The sequence below is a fragment of the Chelonia mydas genome, chromosome 2, assembly GCF_015237465.2.
Source record: "Chelonia mydas isolate rCheMyd1 chromosome 2, rCheMyd1.pri.v2, whole genome shotgun sequence".
NCBI classification, from domain to species: domain Eukaryota; kingdom Metazoa; phylum Chordata; order Testudines; family Cheloniidae; genus Chelonia; species Chelonia mydas.
In genome coordinates, this window is record NC_057850.1 from 166,371,638 (window position 1) to 166,390,123 (window position 18,486).

An 18,486-nucleotide genomic window follows, 5' to 3' on the forward strand; every position below is an offset into this window, starting at 1 on the left:
TTTAATCTTGTGGTGTTGGCCTTATAGGCTCACAAAAAAGGCAAAGTCAATGATTCACTCGTCGTAAACCATGAACATCAGAAGGCTTTTACGAACTTTTATCATTAATTCATGCCCACAAGCAAGTCTTACATCCAAGTGGTAAAACCTGCCTAGGGGTGCATGCATACAACCCCCTTCTGACACACGTGTGAGCACTGTGCATGAGTCTCAGGGCAGAATGTGGCCACAATCTGGCCACTTGCCACAATCCTGCAGAAATGATGCAGGGCCCTTTACATTAAAAGCACAAGACGACCCAGCATATTTACTTCTTTGCAAATACTCCTCGCTATGCTAAATTAAACAGAATAATAACAGAGACAAATCATACATTAGAAATAGTTCAAAAACGGCCAGGAGGAGGGAAGAGAAAAATGAGCAGTGCAGAATCAATTCACTAACACTAAATTACAACATAATACTTATGGAAATCCACACGCCTGCCAAATGAATTACTTATCAGCAGCACCATAAGAAAATATACCAAAATGAATTCATGAGTCTGAGGCACTTAAAATAAAGGATAACATTTTAAATGTCCAGCCATTAGTTTTGTTTGATACCCGTTTTAATTGCACCTATCGTAATGAATTAATGTCACCATCATGCAGATACATTATGTGCTTCCATTTATAATCCAGTCTTAGTTAAGTGCCAGTAAATGGATACTTAAAATCAAATGTTATCAAAAACAATTACAGTACCCATTATGTCTTTGAAATGACAAGTTGGGGGCTTTCTAAAACGTACTTTCTTTCTATGCCATTTTACTGATACAGTAAAAAACTTGCTGCAACAACTAATATTTTTGCTTGCATCAGGGATAAGTTAGATAGCACTTGTTAAAATCTAATGTTATACACCAGTGTGGTAGAAAGTTATAGAGCGAAGACATAACCTACTGATAGGCATTCATATTAATAAAGACATATGGCTTTCTTGGCACAGCCATCTTATTGTACAGCTCCTTTCCCCACTATTTGCAAGGTGGCAGGTGGCACACGATATTCCAACTTGATCTAAAACCGAGGTTAACTGAAGAAATCAATGGGCCAGATCTTGCAGCCCTTATTTGTGTAAAGGTCTCACTGATTTCAGTAGGAGGTTATGCCTCAGTCACGGCTGCAGGATAAGGCCTCAAATAATTTACTCATTACTTATTGAGCAATCCTTCAATCAAAGCCAGCTTGCTCAATGACTCGCCTCCCTTTTCAGAAACACAGAATCGACAGAAATTTCTCTCATGACAAAAACGGATTTAAGTAACAAGCAACCCATTGGCTAAATCTCCCAGCACAAGAATTACACTGATATATTTATCTACCTTTCTGTGACCTTTCACGAGCAGCCACAAGAAGAATTAAATGAGTTAACTGCTGAACAGGTTACCTCAAAATCGCACCTGTTGAATTGTTCAGCTAATGTGGAACTCCAGCAGAGATGGTAATTAAGTGACATTTCACTCTCAGCCTACCTGGGGTGTTCAGCAGCCTTGACATCTTGCAGGAGTAGGAGATGTACTGCTCACAGTATTCAGCACTACTGGTGATGGCAGAGATCTGATCCATGGTGGCACTGTAATTGAGCTGTAATACAGAGTACTTTTCCGGGCCGTTGCCTACCACTGAAGTTTGCATCTGCAGATCATGATACACAGTTGACCACACTTTATCCTCTGGAAGGAAAAAAGTAAAGAAAGAACTAATGAATGAAAGAAATTGGAAGTGAGTTAAAACAATTATAGCTTTTGACAAATAATATTGAAACTGTAGACCGTGTCTCTGCAACAGGTGTGTGAGTGTGTGCCCATGCACAAAGGTGGGTGAGAACAAGTGGGGCTTGTGCATGGTATTCACAAGATATTATTTTACTTGAAATAGATCAACAATATGGGACAACTTGACTGCACTGAATGCAGGAAACCTTGGTTAGTTTCCTTGTTCCTGTTTGTTGCTGTGCTAGATGCTCTGTAAGAGCAGCATACTTTACTTGTGGGTGGAGACTGCCTTGAGTGATGACAGTCATAGCGGCCCCTCTGACAAATGAAGATTAGCTTTGATCAGAACTGGATTAAAAGAACATGAGGCCTGGGGCTACAGAGACCTACGGATTCTTACTGCAAGGAAAACATCAAGTTTACACAGTATTACTGCATTCCAGGCTGCCTGCATGCACAAAAGCAGTATTATTTTGTGACACTGTGACATCAGAGATGCACAACAGTAAAATATATTAGATACTACAGGAGTCAAGGGCTTCATATAGTTTGTTGGTCCTGGGCTATAGTCCCAATGACCCAAGATTGTCTCTAATATGGACTTGACGAAGTTTTCAGAGCGACTGGTGGCTATGACACAGATTTCAAGGGTAAGGAAGTATACAAGTAGGATACATTTTATCTTCACAGCTTCAGCAGGGATATGAAAAATGGCCAAGGGAAAAAAACCCCTCGAATCTTTCGTCAGGAGAAACACAGCAATATAAGTTGCATCTCAACAAGGCTATTCGTGCACTTACATAGGGAACATAAATACTATAGCCTACCAACTGTCTATACATTTAACCACAACTAGTTCAGTGCATATCAAGCCACTAGACATAGTATTTCTGCAACATCTGCCTTGGTAAGTGCTATAAGAAATCATAGTGGGGAAATAACCTTAATAGTGAAACAACATGCTTCCTGTGTCAGCAGGTTTACAGCAGCAAAGGGCTCCTTATCACAGGAGTTTAGTTTAGAAAGGAGATTAAGAAAAGAAGAAATATTAGATTTACATAAAATACTGAGTGGCATAGGACAGGTATAATGTGCTCCTATTTACCATCTCTCAGTAGGACATTCAATGCAGCTGAAAGGTAACAAATCTAAAAGTCCTCAACAAAAATAAGTTTGCACAAAGCTCTCTGAATAAAAATCACTGAGGTTCAAACATCTCCATTTGTGACTGTTTTACTATTCAACTGCTATGCTGTGACTCGAGTAAGATGAATTGGTTGTTTCAGACAAGTCCCAACTGGACAGGTACCAACATCAAAACACACTATCACAGTTGACATTTATTAGTAGACTTGTCAATCTAAGCACAGCGGCCAAGGACTAAAATAGGCAAGGAGATTAAACTATTGTTCCTCTAGGTCAGGGTTGAGGAGAAACTAAAGGCAAAAATATTTTATTCTATTTGGATATTTATATAGTGTTCATTGCTGAAGCATGAGTGCTTTCCAGAAGCGCATTAAGAGATGTAACTTGTCATGCGTCGTTCTGTTTTTCTCCTCAAGGAGAAAATTGACCTCGTGTTATTTTTTTCTATTTATTTTCTCTCTGCTGTGCTATGCGCTATTATTATTGAAGGTCAAGTCAAAGAAATGTATCTTGCATTTGGAATGGAGAGTGCTGTGGTTTGAGGCAGTTGTTAGATCCTGTGAGAGTTCACTCCTGACTCTTCGACTGGTCCCCAAGAAAGCTCTGTGCCCTGGGCAGACCAGGTAGACAAATGCAGTGGACTGTTCTATTATGCCGGAGAAGCAGAATTGTTGACCATAGATGGTCCTTGTTTCAAAGATTCAAGTAAAAATTTGCACTGCTGCTGCCTATGCTGAACCTGTTCTCTGCATAAATATAGGACTTTAGTCTTTAGGGAAGTCATCTGCCATTTTCCATGAGTACTATATTCACTTAACAGATGTGTCCAGTAAACAAAATATATTAAATATAGGAGTCTACGCAAATATGCTTGTGATACATCTGTGTAAATTCCCATCCCTGTTAATGGAATTCACATAGCTAAATCCAACATGTGAAGCTGAACATTTAACACAGGGGTGGGCAAACTAGGGCCCGCAGGCTGGATTCAGCCCACCAGCCGTTTTAATCTGGCCCTCGAGCTTCCACTGGGGAGCAGAATCTGGGGCTTGCCCCGCTCCAGCACTCCATTCAGGGAGCAGGGTCGGGGCCACTCCACGCAGCTCCCGGAAGCAACGGCACGGCCCCCTCTAGTGCTCCAGTTGGGGAGCAGTGTCGGGGGGCCGTGCCATGTAGCTCCCGGAAGCAGCAGTGTTTCCCCCCCCCACCCCCTACATGTAGGGGCAGCCAAGGGTTTCCACTCTCCACGCTGCCCCTGCAGCTCCCATTGGCCAGGAACTGCAGCCAATGGGAGCTGCAGGGGCGGTGCCTGAGTACAGGGCAGCATGCAGAGCTGCTGGCCCGTGCCTCTGTGTAGGAGCTGGAGAAGGGACATGCCCCTGCTTCCGGGAGCCACTTGAGGTAAGAGCCACCCGGAGCTTGCACCCCTGAGCCTCTCCCCATGCTCCAACCCCCTGTGCCAGCCCTGATCCCCCTCCCACCCTCCAAATTCTTTGATCCCAGCCCAGAGCCCCCTCCTGCACCCCAAACCCCTCATCCCCATCCCCACCCCAGAGCCTGCACCCATGCCAGAGCCCTCACTCCTCACCCCCGCTCCCCACCTCACCCATCCCAGTCCGGAGCCCCCACCCTGCACTCTGAACTCCTAATTTCTGGCTCCACCCCGGAGCCCGCACCCCCAGCCAGAGCCCTCACCCCCTCCCGCACGCCATCCCCAATTTTGTGAGCATTCATCGCCTGCCATACAATTTCTATTCCCAGATGCGGCCCTCAGGCCACGAACTTTGCCCACCCTTGATTTAACACCATGTTATTTAAAGATTAACCTAACTCCATGAAAATATTTTGAGCCATTAGGAGGTTCTAAAATAGGCCCTAAAGTCCACAGAAAGGCTCTTATTGATATCAACGGGCTTTGGGTCAGCTCAGTAGTAACATAGTTATCAGTCACATATGCAATCACTATGTTGTGTCATGCTGTTTTGGATTATGTGGCATCATATGAAGCTATATATGTGGAGAACTGATGTGGTGTAACACTCTCTAATCAAATGATCAAGAATAAGGTTAGGTAAAGCAGATGGATCCTCTACAGGGAGCACAAATAGCTAGCCAAATGAGATGAAGATCTGCAGGTGGTGTGAGATGGTGCTTACCTTATTCATATCTATAGTGTATATCAAACACAATACCACTCTTGCCCCAGAAACTATGGTACCAATGTCTGAATATTGCACTAAATTTACCTCCAGAATAGTCAGGCAGACATTTTTCTTATACTAAGGAGACTTTTAGCTATTTCCTATCCAGCAATATAGACATTCCACAACGTTTTATTGGAAGATAGGGTGGAAAATTATTTACATAAATTAAAATATAATGTATTTATATCAATATTAAAATAAGGAGTATTTCACGTTCCTATTTTCCCTTTGTGTTAGACCACACAAGGGAATGTGCTGTTCTATATTCTCACTGACAGGATGTCTGGTCTCTGGCACAAAGGGCTACATCGGGGTGGCCAACCGGAGCCACATGCAGCTCTTCAGAAGTTAATATGCGGCTCCTTGTATAGTCACCAACTCTGGGGCTGGAGCTAGAGGCGCCAACTTTCCAATGTGCTGGGGGCGGGGCTCGCTGCTCAACCCCTGGCACTGCCACAGGCCCTGCCCCCACTCCACCCCTTCCCGCCCCCTCTCCTGAGCCTGCAGTTCCCTCGCTCCTCCCCCTCCCCCCCCAAAGCCTCCTGAACACCATGAAACAGCTGATCGGGAGGTGCGGGGAGGGAGGGGGAGGCGCAGGCGCTGATTGGCAGGACTGCCAGTGGGCAGGAGGTGCTGGGAGTGAGGGGTTGGGGGGAGCTGATAGGGGGCTGCTGACGTATTACTGTGGCTCTTTGGCAATATACATTGGTAAATTCTGGCTCCTTCTCAGGCTCAGGTTGGCCACCCCTGGGCTACATATTCAGTGCCTTGCTAGAGTTCTATCTGAGATGGTATATGCCCTACCAGCGCACCAGCTGCACTGGCTCTGAGGGCCTCTCGTGAGGGGCCTGGTCCAACTCCAGTTAATCATAGCTGTTGGAATTAGGGGTGCTGGGGGTGCTGCTGCACCCCCTGGCTTGAAATGGTTTCTATTATATACAGGGTTTCCAATTTGGTTCAATGGCTCTCAGCACCCCCACTATACAAATTGTTCCAGTACCCCTGCAGTTAAATCAATGGAAAGTCTCTCAAATGACTTTAAAGGAAGGTTGACGGGGCAATGGGTTCCTTAAGTGAGTTTGCTCCCGCACTGGGTTCCAGTCAGTGTAAAATTGAATCACCCCCCTAAAGGAACGTAGAGAAAGGACCAGGCTTGCAGGCCCCAAACAACCCACCTGTGCAGTGTAACTTTCCATGTGGGCTGCGGAAGAAAGCAGCCAAGCTGACTGTGAAGAAACCAGCGATAAGAGTGAGACAGAGAAATGCTGATGTGATACATATCAAGGTCTTGATTGTTTGTATAGTTTAAAAATACTGCTTTATGTGGTAAAATAGATACCCAATTCTTTGTTAAAAGCATCTTAAAATCCAATCCATTGTGCAGCAAAAGATGAAACTTTACCCTCTCCCGCTCCCACAAATGGACTGATACTTCATCTACAAGGGGCAGAACAGCATCTCATATGAATGAGAAACACATCTTGGAAATGTTGGGCACTCTGTCGATAAAGATATTGGTCTTTAGGATGAGACAAAAGGCTCAGATCCTTTTTGAAAATAAATAAATAAATAAATAAACAGGACTGTTAAAATTTCTGGCAGAATTCTATTTTGGATGATTGAATTCTGCCTACCTAAATTCCCTGTGGAGTTTTATTTGGGTTAGTTTATGCTTCAATTCTCCTTTCCAAAAACTGGTACGTAGGGTTTGTTCCTAGCATAAAATGGTGGCCACTGCTCGTCATTGGAGGGTGGACGCAATCCTACTCATGCAGCCTGTAAACCACTTTGGGATCTTTGTCAGAGGTATGACTACTATTAATACATTGTAAACAGACCGCTTTCTCACATGCATATCTGCAATGTTCTTTAGAAGAAAAGTTCTGCCTCTTTCTGCACCCTGGAAGACTGCAGAAGGCTGATTAGAATGTACCTAGTTGAGTGATCTGGCAAACTGTGCTGGCTCCCAAGGCTCAATAGAATGGATTGTTTAGCATTATATGAAAATAAATTACAACACTTCTGAAACTGGATAAACATGCAATTCTTAGTAAAATACAAGTCTTCTACACCCCTCAGGCAGAGACTGGAAAAATACATATCCCTATTCTGGTGGAAGAGATGCTCTACCTACCAGGATGCTACTTCACCAGACTCAGTCCTTCTTTTTCCTTTTAGAGGTTCTTAGGGATCTATATGAGATATTCTAGAGCATAGTCATTGCTGGGTGGGTGTCACATGGTGACTGGACTCTTTAAAAGGGTGACAGACCCAACTGCACCTGTGACTGAGCCTCCCAGCTCAGGTGACAGGGCTTGGAGTCAGATGATAGCCCAAAGAGCACCTAGTCCTTATAAGGAGAGCAAGAGGTCAGTTGAACTGGAGAATTGCAGGAGTCCCTCATCCAGAGGGGAAAGAACTCTGGGGCTACAGCCTGCTTTGGGCAGGTGAATCGTGTGTGCGTGTGTGTGTGTGTGTGAGACTTCATGATTTCTAGTATAAAGCAATGAATTGTGCCCTGAGGCAAGGGCCTGAAACAGACTAGGGCATGGCATCACTCCTTCCTGGGCTGGTGAGACAGCCCAGCCGTTTACAGTGTGCCTACAAAAAAATTGTCATTTTCCCTCCCTCATTATACCAGATTCTTGTTCCATGTGATCACACCATGAGGGCTCGCCTAAGAGATTTGAAAAGGATAAACAAGGAAGTTCCTTGGGATATACCTCATAATTATTTGACTCATATTACATATAAAGTGTGTGAGAGAGACTGCATGTGTACTCACATGTAAGTGTTGTTGGTTAAGCCCAATCATGTTTCTATTTTAGTCCTAAATAGTTGTTTATACCAGGCTGACTCTTTTCTACCACACGATGGATCAGCATTCATGTTCCACTCCCCGTCAGTACCTATAGCCCAGGCTAGGGAAGCTAACAATCCAACTAGTGGACCAAATTCAGTGACAAATCCTGGCCAAGTGCCACCTGAGGCATGCTGTGCATACACTAAGAAGATTCCCACCAACGCTCTGCTGGGGAGTTGTAGTGTAAAACATTAAATCCCCCTTTAACCAACAATGTTATCTGCCATCTCAAATTTTGCTTATTCCCCCACCCCGGCAATGATTTCTAATTCATTTGCAGAGAGCCAAATTCTGCTCTCAAGTATTTGTGTATTAATGAAGGTAACTTAGTATATTCGACTCAGGGTAGCTTCTTATAACATTTCCATAAGAACAGTCATACTGGATTAGAACAAAGATCCATCTAGCCCAGTATCCTGTCTTCCAACAGTGGCCAAAACCAGGTGCCCCAGAGGGAATGAATGGAAGAGGTCATCATCAAGTGATCCATTCCCTCTCGTTCATTCCCAGCTTCTGGCAAACAGAGGCTAGGGACACCATCCCTGCCCATCCTGGCTAATAGCTATTGATGGACCTATCCTCCATGAATTTATCTAGTACTTTTTTGAATCCTGTTATAGTCTTGGCCTTCACAACACCCTCTGGCAAAGAGTTCCACAGGTTAACGGTGCATTGTGTGAAAAAATAAAAATATGTAAACATAGCAGGGGCTGAAACAAAGACTATTCCACATTTACTGCAAAGAAGTACATGGGAGCCAAATATGAAATGGGTCAAAATAAAATCCCATTCCCATTAACTGTAACTGGATTATGTATTCCTAGCAATTACAGTTATTACATTAATATTGGGTGTTTCTGTAACACACTGACAATTATTTTAAGAAATAGCCATATATTACAGTAAACATTATTTCATTTAGTAAAATAACTAGAACCTACATAGCCATACAAGTACTTACATGTGATTGCTATAACAGCCAGAAATGAACGTGGGCCCTTACCCTTTTTAGCAGAAACTCTGATGTTTCTTCATTTATAAATGTTCTCAGCTAGAATGACCATTATTTTATTATTCCAAAACAAATACGTTTAAAAAATAAAGTTATTGTTGAGAGTCCCTATCAAACTAAAGAGTAAAGAACTTATTACAGGCATGTTATAATTATCCCAAACCCAAGCATTACAAACCCAGGAAATTCAGAGTTAAGGTTACACTTAAAAGAAATTCAAACATATTAAGATATGGAAATGCAATAACAACATAATGATAATGAAGGGATTTTAGCATTTGGGGTCTCATCTTAGGTTAAACTGATTTTTTAAAGACACATTAGGGTTTGGGTTTTTTTATCCTCTTTTTTTTTTGCTACAGGGCAGAGCAATGGTTGCTTGGGGGTCTTAACTGTGCATTTCCATATCTTACCATGTCTAAATTTCTTAAGTGTAAACTCCTCTCCGAATTTCTTGGATTTTGTAATGGCTGGTTCTGGATGATTATAACTTGCTAACATGTTGGCGGCATTGCATCACCAAAGCAATGCAAAGCACCTAACACACTGAATCTGGCCCTTAATTTATAAGTGACTTGAACTCAGCCATAGAACCTTTAAAGAGCCATGACAGTCGGGGCCAAGTAATCTACCAAGGAGAACTCTTGACAGATGTGTACAATCCTGCTCATACCATTGACTCATTACAACCAATAGATTAGTTACATGCAAATTAGCTGTAGAGGAAGACTGGTGATTGTCTGAATTATCTCTGATAATAGCATTAAAGAGTTACCTGAGCTCTTGACCTGACCCTGTTGTAGCCTATATACTCATAATTAGATACAAGAATCATTAATAACTTAGCTTAAATTGCATCCTAATTTCTTTGGATGTAGGTTATGCACAAGACTTCAATTAATTTTAATTATGTGGAAAGTTTGAAGAGCCTCCATTTTTACATTATTCAGATCATTCAGGACAAACAAAAGACTGACATGTATAATATGTTAATCTTCTTTAAGGATCCATTTTTAAATAGAGTTTAACTTAAACTAAGTAACAGATTTACTTGTAAATCATCATAAAATTGATTTAGTACTCAAAGATTAAAGGATATAAAGTTTGTGGAGGAGTCACTGTAGTGTTCATACATTACAAAGAGGCCTAATACTTCTATTAAGTGCAAACCAGAACTCAGCCTTAACTATGGAGTCACAACCAATTGCTTCCATACTAAATTAAACAATCAAAGAAAAATCTCCATGGGAAAGTACAGTGTTCTCTCTCCCCAGTAGCAGGTTCTGTCTGAACACAAATTGACAGCTGCCTCTGTACCAGTGAGAGGAAACTTCTTAAAGATACAATAGACCTATGCTACCAGCACTCCCAGCTACTTTCGAGACACCACTGACTTCCTGAGGAAACTACAATCCATCGGTGATCTTCCTAATAACACCATCCTGGCCACTATGGATGTAGAAGCCCTCTACACCAACATTCCACACAAAGATGGACTACAAGCCATCAAGAACACTATCCCGATAATGTTACGGCTAACCTGGTGGCTGAACTTTGTGACTTTGTCCTTACCGATAACTATGTTACATTTGGGGACAATGTATACCTTCAGATCAGCGGCACTGCTATGGGCACCCGCATGGCCCCACAGTATGCCAACATTTTTATGGCTGACTTAGAACAATGCTTCCTCAGCTCTCGTCCCCTAACGCCCCTACTCTACTTGCGCTATATTGATGACATCTTCATCATCTGGACCCATGGAAAAGAAGCCCTTGAGGAATTCCACCATGATTTCAATAATTTCCATCCCACCATCAACCTCAGCCTGGACCAGTCCACACAAGAGATCCACTTCCTGGACACTATAGTGCTAATAAACGATGGTCACATAAACACCACCCTTTACCGGAAACCTACTGACCGCTATTCCTACCTACATGCCTCCAGCTTTCACCCTGACCACACCACACGATCCATTGTCTACAGCCAAGCTCTGCGATACAACTGCATTTGCTGCAACCCCTCAGACAGAGACAAACACCTATAAGATCACTATCAAGCATTCTTACAACTACAATACCCACCTGCGGAAGTGAAGAAACAGATTGACAGAGCCAGAAGAGTTCCCAGAAGTCACCTACTACAGGACAGGCCTAACAAAGAAAATAACAGAACGCCACTAGCCGTCACCTTCAGCCCCCAACTAAAACCCCTCCAACGCATTATTAAGGATTTACAACCTATCCTGAAGGATGACCCAACACTCTCACAAATCTTGGGAGACAGGCCAGTCCTTGCCTACAGACAGCCCCCCAACCTGAAGCAAATACTCACCAGCAACCACATACCACACAACAGAACCACTAACCCAGGAACCTATCCTTGCAACAAAGCCCGTTGCCAACTGTGCCCACACATCTATTCAGGGGACACCATCACAGGGCCTAATAACATCAGCCACACTATCAGAAGCTCGTTCACCTGCACATCCACCAATGTGATATATGCCATCATGTGCCAGCAATGCCCCTCTGCCATGTACATTGGTCAAACTGGACAGTCTCTACGTAAAAGAATAAATGGACACAAATCAGATGTCAAGAATTATAACATTCATAAACCAGTCGGAGAACACTTCAATCTCTCTGGTCACGCAATTACAGACATGAAAGTTGCAATATTACAACAAAAGAATTTCAAAACCAGACTCCAGCAAGAGACTGTTGAATTGGAATTCATTTGCAAATTGGATACAATTAACTTAGGCTTGAATAGAGACTGGGAGTGGCTAAGTCATTATGCAAGGTAACCTATTTCCCCTTGTTTTTTCCTACCCCCCCCCCCCCCCGACATTCTTGTTAAACCCTGGATTTGTGCTGGAAATGGCCCACCTTGATTATTTCACATACATTGTAAGGAGAGTGATCACTTTAGATAAGCTATTACAAACAGGAGAGTGGGTTTCTGTGTGTGGGGTGGGGGGGAGAAAACCTGGATTTGTGCTGGGAATGGCCCAACTTGATTATCATACACATTGTAAGGAGAGTGATCACTTTAGATAAGCTATTACCAGCAGGAGAGTGGGGTGGGGGGAGAGAAAACCTTTTGTAGTGGTAAACACCCATTTTTTCATGCTTTGTGTGTATAAAAAGATCTTCTATACTTTCCACAGTATGCATCCGATGAAGTGAGCTGTAGCTCACGAAAGCTTATGCTCAAATAAATTGGTTAGTCTCTAAGGTGCCACAAGTACTCCTTTTCTTTTTGCGAATAGACAGTAAATAGAGGATAAAGAATTCCTAGCGACACATCACACGTTAACACGCTAACGCCTTCACTGGAAGGGATGGGACATCACAGAAGATAATGTTCCAGATGACAAATTTTTTTCTTCAAATTTGTGTCCCTCTTACTTTCACTTTATACAGTCCTAGGTGTAAAGGGGATGACTATAAAGTGCAAGGTTTTTTTTCTTGCTATGATGAATAGGCCCTTTAGATTCTTTTAAAGCTAATACAGGAAGGACATAATCATAGATCAATTAATTTGTTATGTGGATTAGGGGACCGGAAATGGCTATGAATTCTATGAATAATAAATACATAAATAAAGATTAGAATCCAAATTCCTCAGACACTAAGGGCAGTTTGGACTAAGTAGGTTTCCACTAATTTAGTCAATATATTAATCCTTGTTGATGCCCTTTCCTTTTTCCACTGAAGGCTATTGGAGGTGGGTGTAAGTCAAGTAGACTGACCAAAAAACACCATCACTTTATGGAACTGACCCTCTATTTCCATTATAGGAAATGATAATGTGACAGCAAAACACTCTATAGAAAAGGGGCAATAAAGAGTCTTACACACTGGAAGTTCCTTCCACTACAGTTCAATTAAATGTATGTTAAAAGGCTGAGCTCAGTTCACACTGATGACCCTCCCTACTCACATATATGCTGCACTCAGAAAATAGAAGTGCAGTTGATTTTCAAGTTTCTCTAATCAACAATCATTCAAACTATCTCATTCACTATTAACGTGACTTTCAAGGGATTTGTCCCACTGCATGTCTAATGGGTGAATTTGTGGTGACAAAGATAACGTCATCATGGAAGAAATCCTCCAGATCAATTTCTCCAACTATTTCACTTTCTTATATTTTCTTATAACTTTATTATATTTTGGTGACTTTTATGAAACCAAATAGCTTTTAGATGCTAGAATGCTTGATGTTCAGGAAAGGAAGCAGTCAGGAAAGGGCCTTCCTATGGCCCAATCCTACTGGAATCAAAATCATGGGAATTTCTCCAGCCATTTAAATGAAAGGAGGATTGGGTTTATAGATGCATTTTCATCATAAGTGGGGGCATTTTTCTTCTTACTCCCCCTTTGCTTTGTTTTCACGGTTTCTTTACCAACATGATGATAATTTTGCTCATTTAAATATCAATGGGTATTTTCTTTTAAAGTTTCTTAGATTTGATACTGTAATAATGTACACTTTCTTCATGGATGTAACTGTGTTTTCCCCCTTCTTGAAGTAACATTATGAGTGTTAATTATTTGATGAACCTATTGTAACTGTGTGTGTGCAATATGAAGGCCTATGACCTTTATCTTTTTGTAATGTATTAAAATGATAAATACATAGTATGTAAAATCTTTCAAAAAAGATATAGTTTGATAAGGTACTGGAAAAGCTTGCGGGGAAGATATTACCAATATAGCTTAGAGAAAAAATACTGAAATTTAAAGGTTATTCCTTGCTAACTTGTTGGAATCCTGCAGAGATATTATTGAAATGGTAGACAAAGAGGATCTTATCTGGATCACTGGAGACTATTTCAAAATATTTGACACAGCTACACATCAAAGGCTAATGTCAAGAGTGTCTTGAGAAACAGAATAAAGATCACTCGTGCCTCTGAAAACAGTGCAACAATGCCATGCTGAAAAATGGTGCCTGGAGGCGAATGGCTTAGATCAGCTTTGGGACCCAAGGAAGAAAATGTGCCTATACCAAGGTGTTAAAAGAAAGCAAAATTTCTAACATGATGCTATACTGAAACTATCAATAAATAATGAAGCACAGTACAGTCACATGGAGGAGGACTTGGATCATTTAAGTGCCTAGTCTGACAGATGACAACTGCTGTTCAGTGTAGATTACAGAACACTAAAGTCAAGAACAACGAGCATAAAAATTTAACTGTGCAGTTGTTTCAGCACAGTGACTGGCATATAGCAAGGCCATTGGATTTCTACAGTTTGATAGCTTTGAACCTGGCAATTGAATTTATCTTTTGGGACAGCATCCTGAGAAATCCTCTACCTTCTGACTGCATAAAATAGTATGCATTTTTCCTTGAAATTTGATTTCCATCTTGTCTTAGCACCTAACATATGCATACACATTCAAAAGAAATTAAACTACCCGGTTTTCTTCCTGTCTCTTCTTCCCTTATAAGCAGCATTACAACATTGTTTGGTAATAGTCCAAAACCAGTGCATCCTATAATAATGCTAATGCTGGATTATGGAGTATTACTGTAAAATAATGCAGTATATTTTCAGAATGTATTTAGAAGGGCTCCACCACAAATAAGAGTTCTTACTGTTTTAAGTGCATTAGCCTGACCCTTAAGTGAAAGGTTCAGGGTGACTTCCCTGACCAGCACACTGAAAACAGGGATTACCTGCCATCCCCACTAAAATGAAAAAACTAGGTCAACACCTGCAGGCTCAGCATTGCTACCTCCAAGTGTCTGGGTCGCTTTCTCTCTCCCGTTATCACCCTCTGAATGCATGGATTCTCCACATAATACTTTCTGCCACAGTTTAAAAGATCCTGCCATGCCATATTTTACATACTTTCAGTTACTCTTCCCAGAGCAGGGTTCCCCACCCCTTTCCTTCATACCCAGTTAATTCTTCTCACCCTCTCTGAGCTGCTGGAGGAGTGGGTATTGTACATTCATTCTATATTCTAAAACAAGTCTCTTTGATTTTTGTAGCAAGCTAATCCTTTAGCAATCTGGAAGTTAGGCAGCATCTTGAAATGGTTGTGGGGGGCGGGGATCTACAGAAACAGAGGTTTTTAGGAAATAAAGACTACAGTTTCAAGAGAGCAGCCTCTCATTTGCAGGAACAACATGCGCCCACAAAGTCTGTATGCAAAATTGCATGTCGGGCAGAACTCTGAGTATTTGCATCCCTAACTACCTGGTTTTGGATGGACATGATAACTAGTGGTGCATATACGCTGATTTGTGCCTCCAAGTAATATTTTGTATGAAAAATCCATTAAATTTTGTGAAGGAAAAAAAATCTGCAGATGGGAAGGCTCCCTAAATGTTAAAGCAATTCAGTAAAGCATGCAAGCATTTATTTAACTGTAAGGATGAGAGTAGTCCCATTTGAGGTCAACTGGACAACTCGTGCTTAAAGTTAAGAGTGTTGTTTGCTGAATCAGCACCTATATGAATAACACACCCATATTTTTATAAACAGTTTAGTATAAAATCTTATTGCCTGAATAATTTTTCAGTTTGCTGATGATTCAGCACTGGTGCACCATCAAAACCAGAAGACATTACCACAGAATTCAGAACCAATTTTGTCAGAGTACACTAGGCAATGAAGACATGCTTAGGTACCATGGTGATGTCCAGGGGTTAAGAACTTTGATGTATTTACTGTGGGACTTGATGCAGATTTTTATTCCCTAATCTTTCAGATGAAGTCTGTGAATTAAAAAACTTCACAGTAGTCATAATTTCACTCAGAGTTGACCAACAATACACAGTTTAAAAGATCCTGTCATATGGTACAAAACTTTGTGGGACACCTGTGGTTTCAAGCAAGGCATGCAAGGACATTAAAAGAAAAGTGGAACGTTTAACAGACTGTAATTACAAGTCTGCAATTTAGACTATGACATTCAAGGAAGGGTTCATATGATGGTGTTTCATTTGTTCAGTTTCCATCTAAATCAAAGGTAACAGAGAGGGCTAGTGATTTGCTGTGTCAAATTATACAAAAAAGCACACCCTAGTCAGGGAAAAAAGGCAAATAACATAAATTTATATTAAAAATTGCTAAAAATCATAAGCCATGTTATTTTAATTAAAATAGCCTTTATTTTGCAATAAACATTGTTTAAAACCATTTATGCAGTGGGAGTGGTGCTGTGTGCAGATGCATGCGAACATAAGCTTACAGACTTTCTCAAAAACTGAGAAATCCAGGCACCCATGACTTCCCTACTCCAATATGACGATGGAACAATGGACTCCCACACAGCTCTCATTTTAACTTGGTAGCTCTTGTGGATCTGAGTAAAACATTTTCTACTGTTACCTTCACAGCTGTACATGACAGGCAACAATCTATTAAGATTTACAAAAGGAAACTAATAAAAATGATAACTGCCAGAAATGGAGCATTAGCACGGTAAGTGTGGCAACTGAGAACACAGACATAGAATTAAAATACATAAAACATGCATAATATGAAAATGTTATTCCGCATGGGTTCTGTATGGAACATTTGCAATAAAATTTGAAAAAAAAACTGAATACTAACATTTTCATATTTGGTTGCAAATTCATGAAAATGGCACATATTTAGTCAAAAACCTGAAATTTTACATGGTTTGGCTTAAATATAATTCCTTTATAGTGTAAACTTTGGCACTGCAGAAATTACAATGTTTTATTCAGATGAATATCCATTTGTTACATCAAAATATTAAATGTTCAGATTTTTCAGTATGAAAGTACTTGTATGTGAAATTCTATGGAAAAAAGGTAAATTTATAAATGAACATGGTCCAGCACAAAACAGGAAATACCTTTCATATATGTACGGTATGGTAACTACAAGCCACAGTTTAGTATCACACATTATATTACCTGGTCATTTTGAGCCTAATACTATGTCAGTTAAGTCAATGGATGCAGGATCAAATCCTTGCTAAAATAATGGAGAATACTGATAAACCAACTGTAGCAAATCTTTGTGATTGCAAAGAATAAATAAATAAAAGAGAAGGCAATTTAATGGTTCAAAAATACTTTGATAAAACTCATATGAAGACCAAAATAGGATGAGAAATAAATAGAACACTGTGATTTTCTTAAAATGCAGTCCAAAAACCTGGACCCAGAACTTCTAGGTCAAGGTTAATAAACAAATGAAGGATAGAGATGGATGGGGGCGAAAACATACTTTTATATGCTGTGTACAGAACAATGATTCTGCACTTTACAGTTTTGTTGGTTGCAATGTTCATTATTACATTTTTGTCAAGGTTAAGGTCATCTGCTAGAACACATTTGCTCAGTCTGCAAAAAGAGACAAATACTTTTGTAATAACATTTTCTCCCTCCACTTTTTTTAAAATAAAAGTAATTTGTACAGCTGATTTTACCTTTTTTCTTCTCCCTCCCCACTTTCTGTAGTACTGACTTCAGAGCTAATTTTTGTGAGCTAGAGGAAAAAAATTCTCAACTGTGCATAACACGTCTTTGTTGCTTGTGTTTGGTATACTTTAACTTGGTTAGAATCCAGTGACAAGTGCTTTAATTATATACCTACCAGGGAGAAGATGAATGAGCTTTTTGTCTCTAATCATATTGAGGCTCCATATGTATATAGAAGTCATGACCACACTTATTTTCTTTGCAAAACCAGCAAGAATTTTTGATTAGAAGAAGTTCACATTTCTATCTAATGATTTGAAACTTGGGGTGCATGGGTGATGCTTTGCTGGTTCATATAAGGTTCCAGTTCTGGTCTTATTCAAAGTATACTGAAGTCAATGGTAGTTTTGTCATTGACGCCAACAGACTTTTCATTAGGCTTGTACTTTGGTCGGCCTTTGCCTTTTACTGCTGAAAGCTGTTAAAAATCAAAAGGTACCTAGCCAATTATACAAAACATTGTCTTAAAAAAAACGAAAGAGTGCATTTTTTCAACCTTGCTGAACTCCTAAATGTCTAAATGGATTTTACATCATTTTTTATACTAGCCATATAAAAAGATGAATTTATGAAGGAAAGTAGAGTGTGAAAACGGGATTAGAATGTAAATTATTTTGGTACCTTAACAATAGAGGGGACTTCAGATAATCGCTGAAATTACTAATGACTTACCTATTTTTTTTTTAGTACTATATTTTTCTCATTATTTAAGGCCTAATTATACTCTAATTTACACTCATTCAGCCCCCAGATCTCGGTGAGATTGTATGAGTGTAACATAGCAGAACATGACGTATGGTTCCCTTTTTAAAATGTATTTACCAAAAATAAAACTCTCCAGAAGAGTCCATATAGCTTTGCTCTTAATTTTTTTTTTTGGTGTGCTAATTTTTTGTTTGTAAACTAGCGTATCACATAATAGTAAATTATTTCCTTTTCTTATGGAAAGTGGGAGGAGTGAAGTGTGGTCAATGCACACTGACAATATCAATGTTGCAATATTAACAAAACTGTATG

At 40.4% G+C, this 18,486-nt stretch overlaps 1 protein-coding gene across 1 annotated transcript in view; it reads right to left on the bottom strand.

The window, feature by feature from the left end:
• CNTNAP2 (contactin associated protein 2) overlaps positions 1 to 18,486 on the bottom strand; it is a 1,647,636-nt gene that overhangs the window by 479,414 nt on the left and 1,149,736 nt on the right. Inside the window, exon 13 of the mRNA XM_037889980.2 lies at positions 1,517 to 1,717. Coding sequence (XP_037745908.1) covers positions 1,517 to 1,717 — 201 coding nt within the window. The remainder of the gene's footprint in view (positions 1 to 1,516; positions 1,718 to 18,486) is intronic.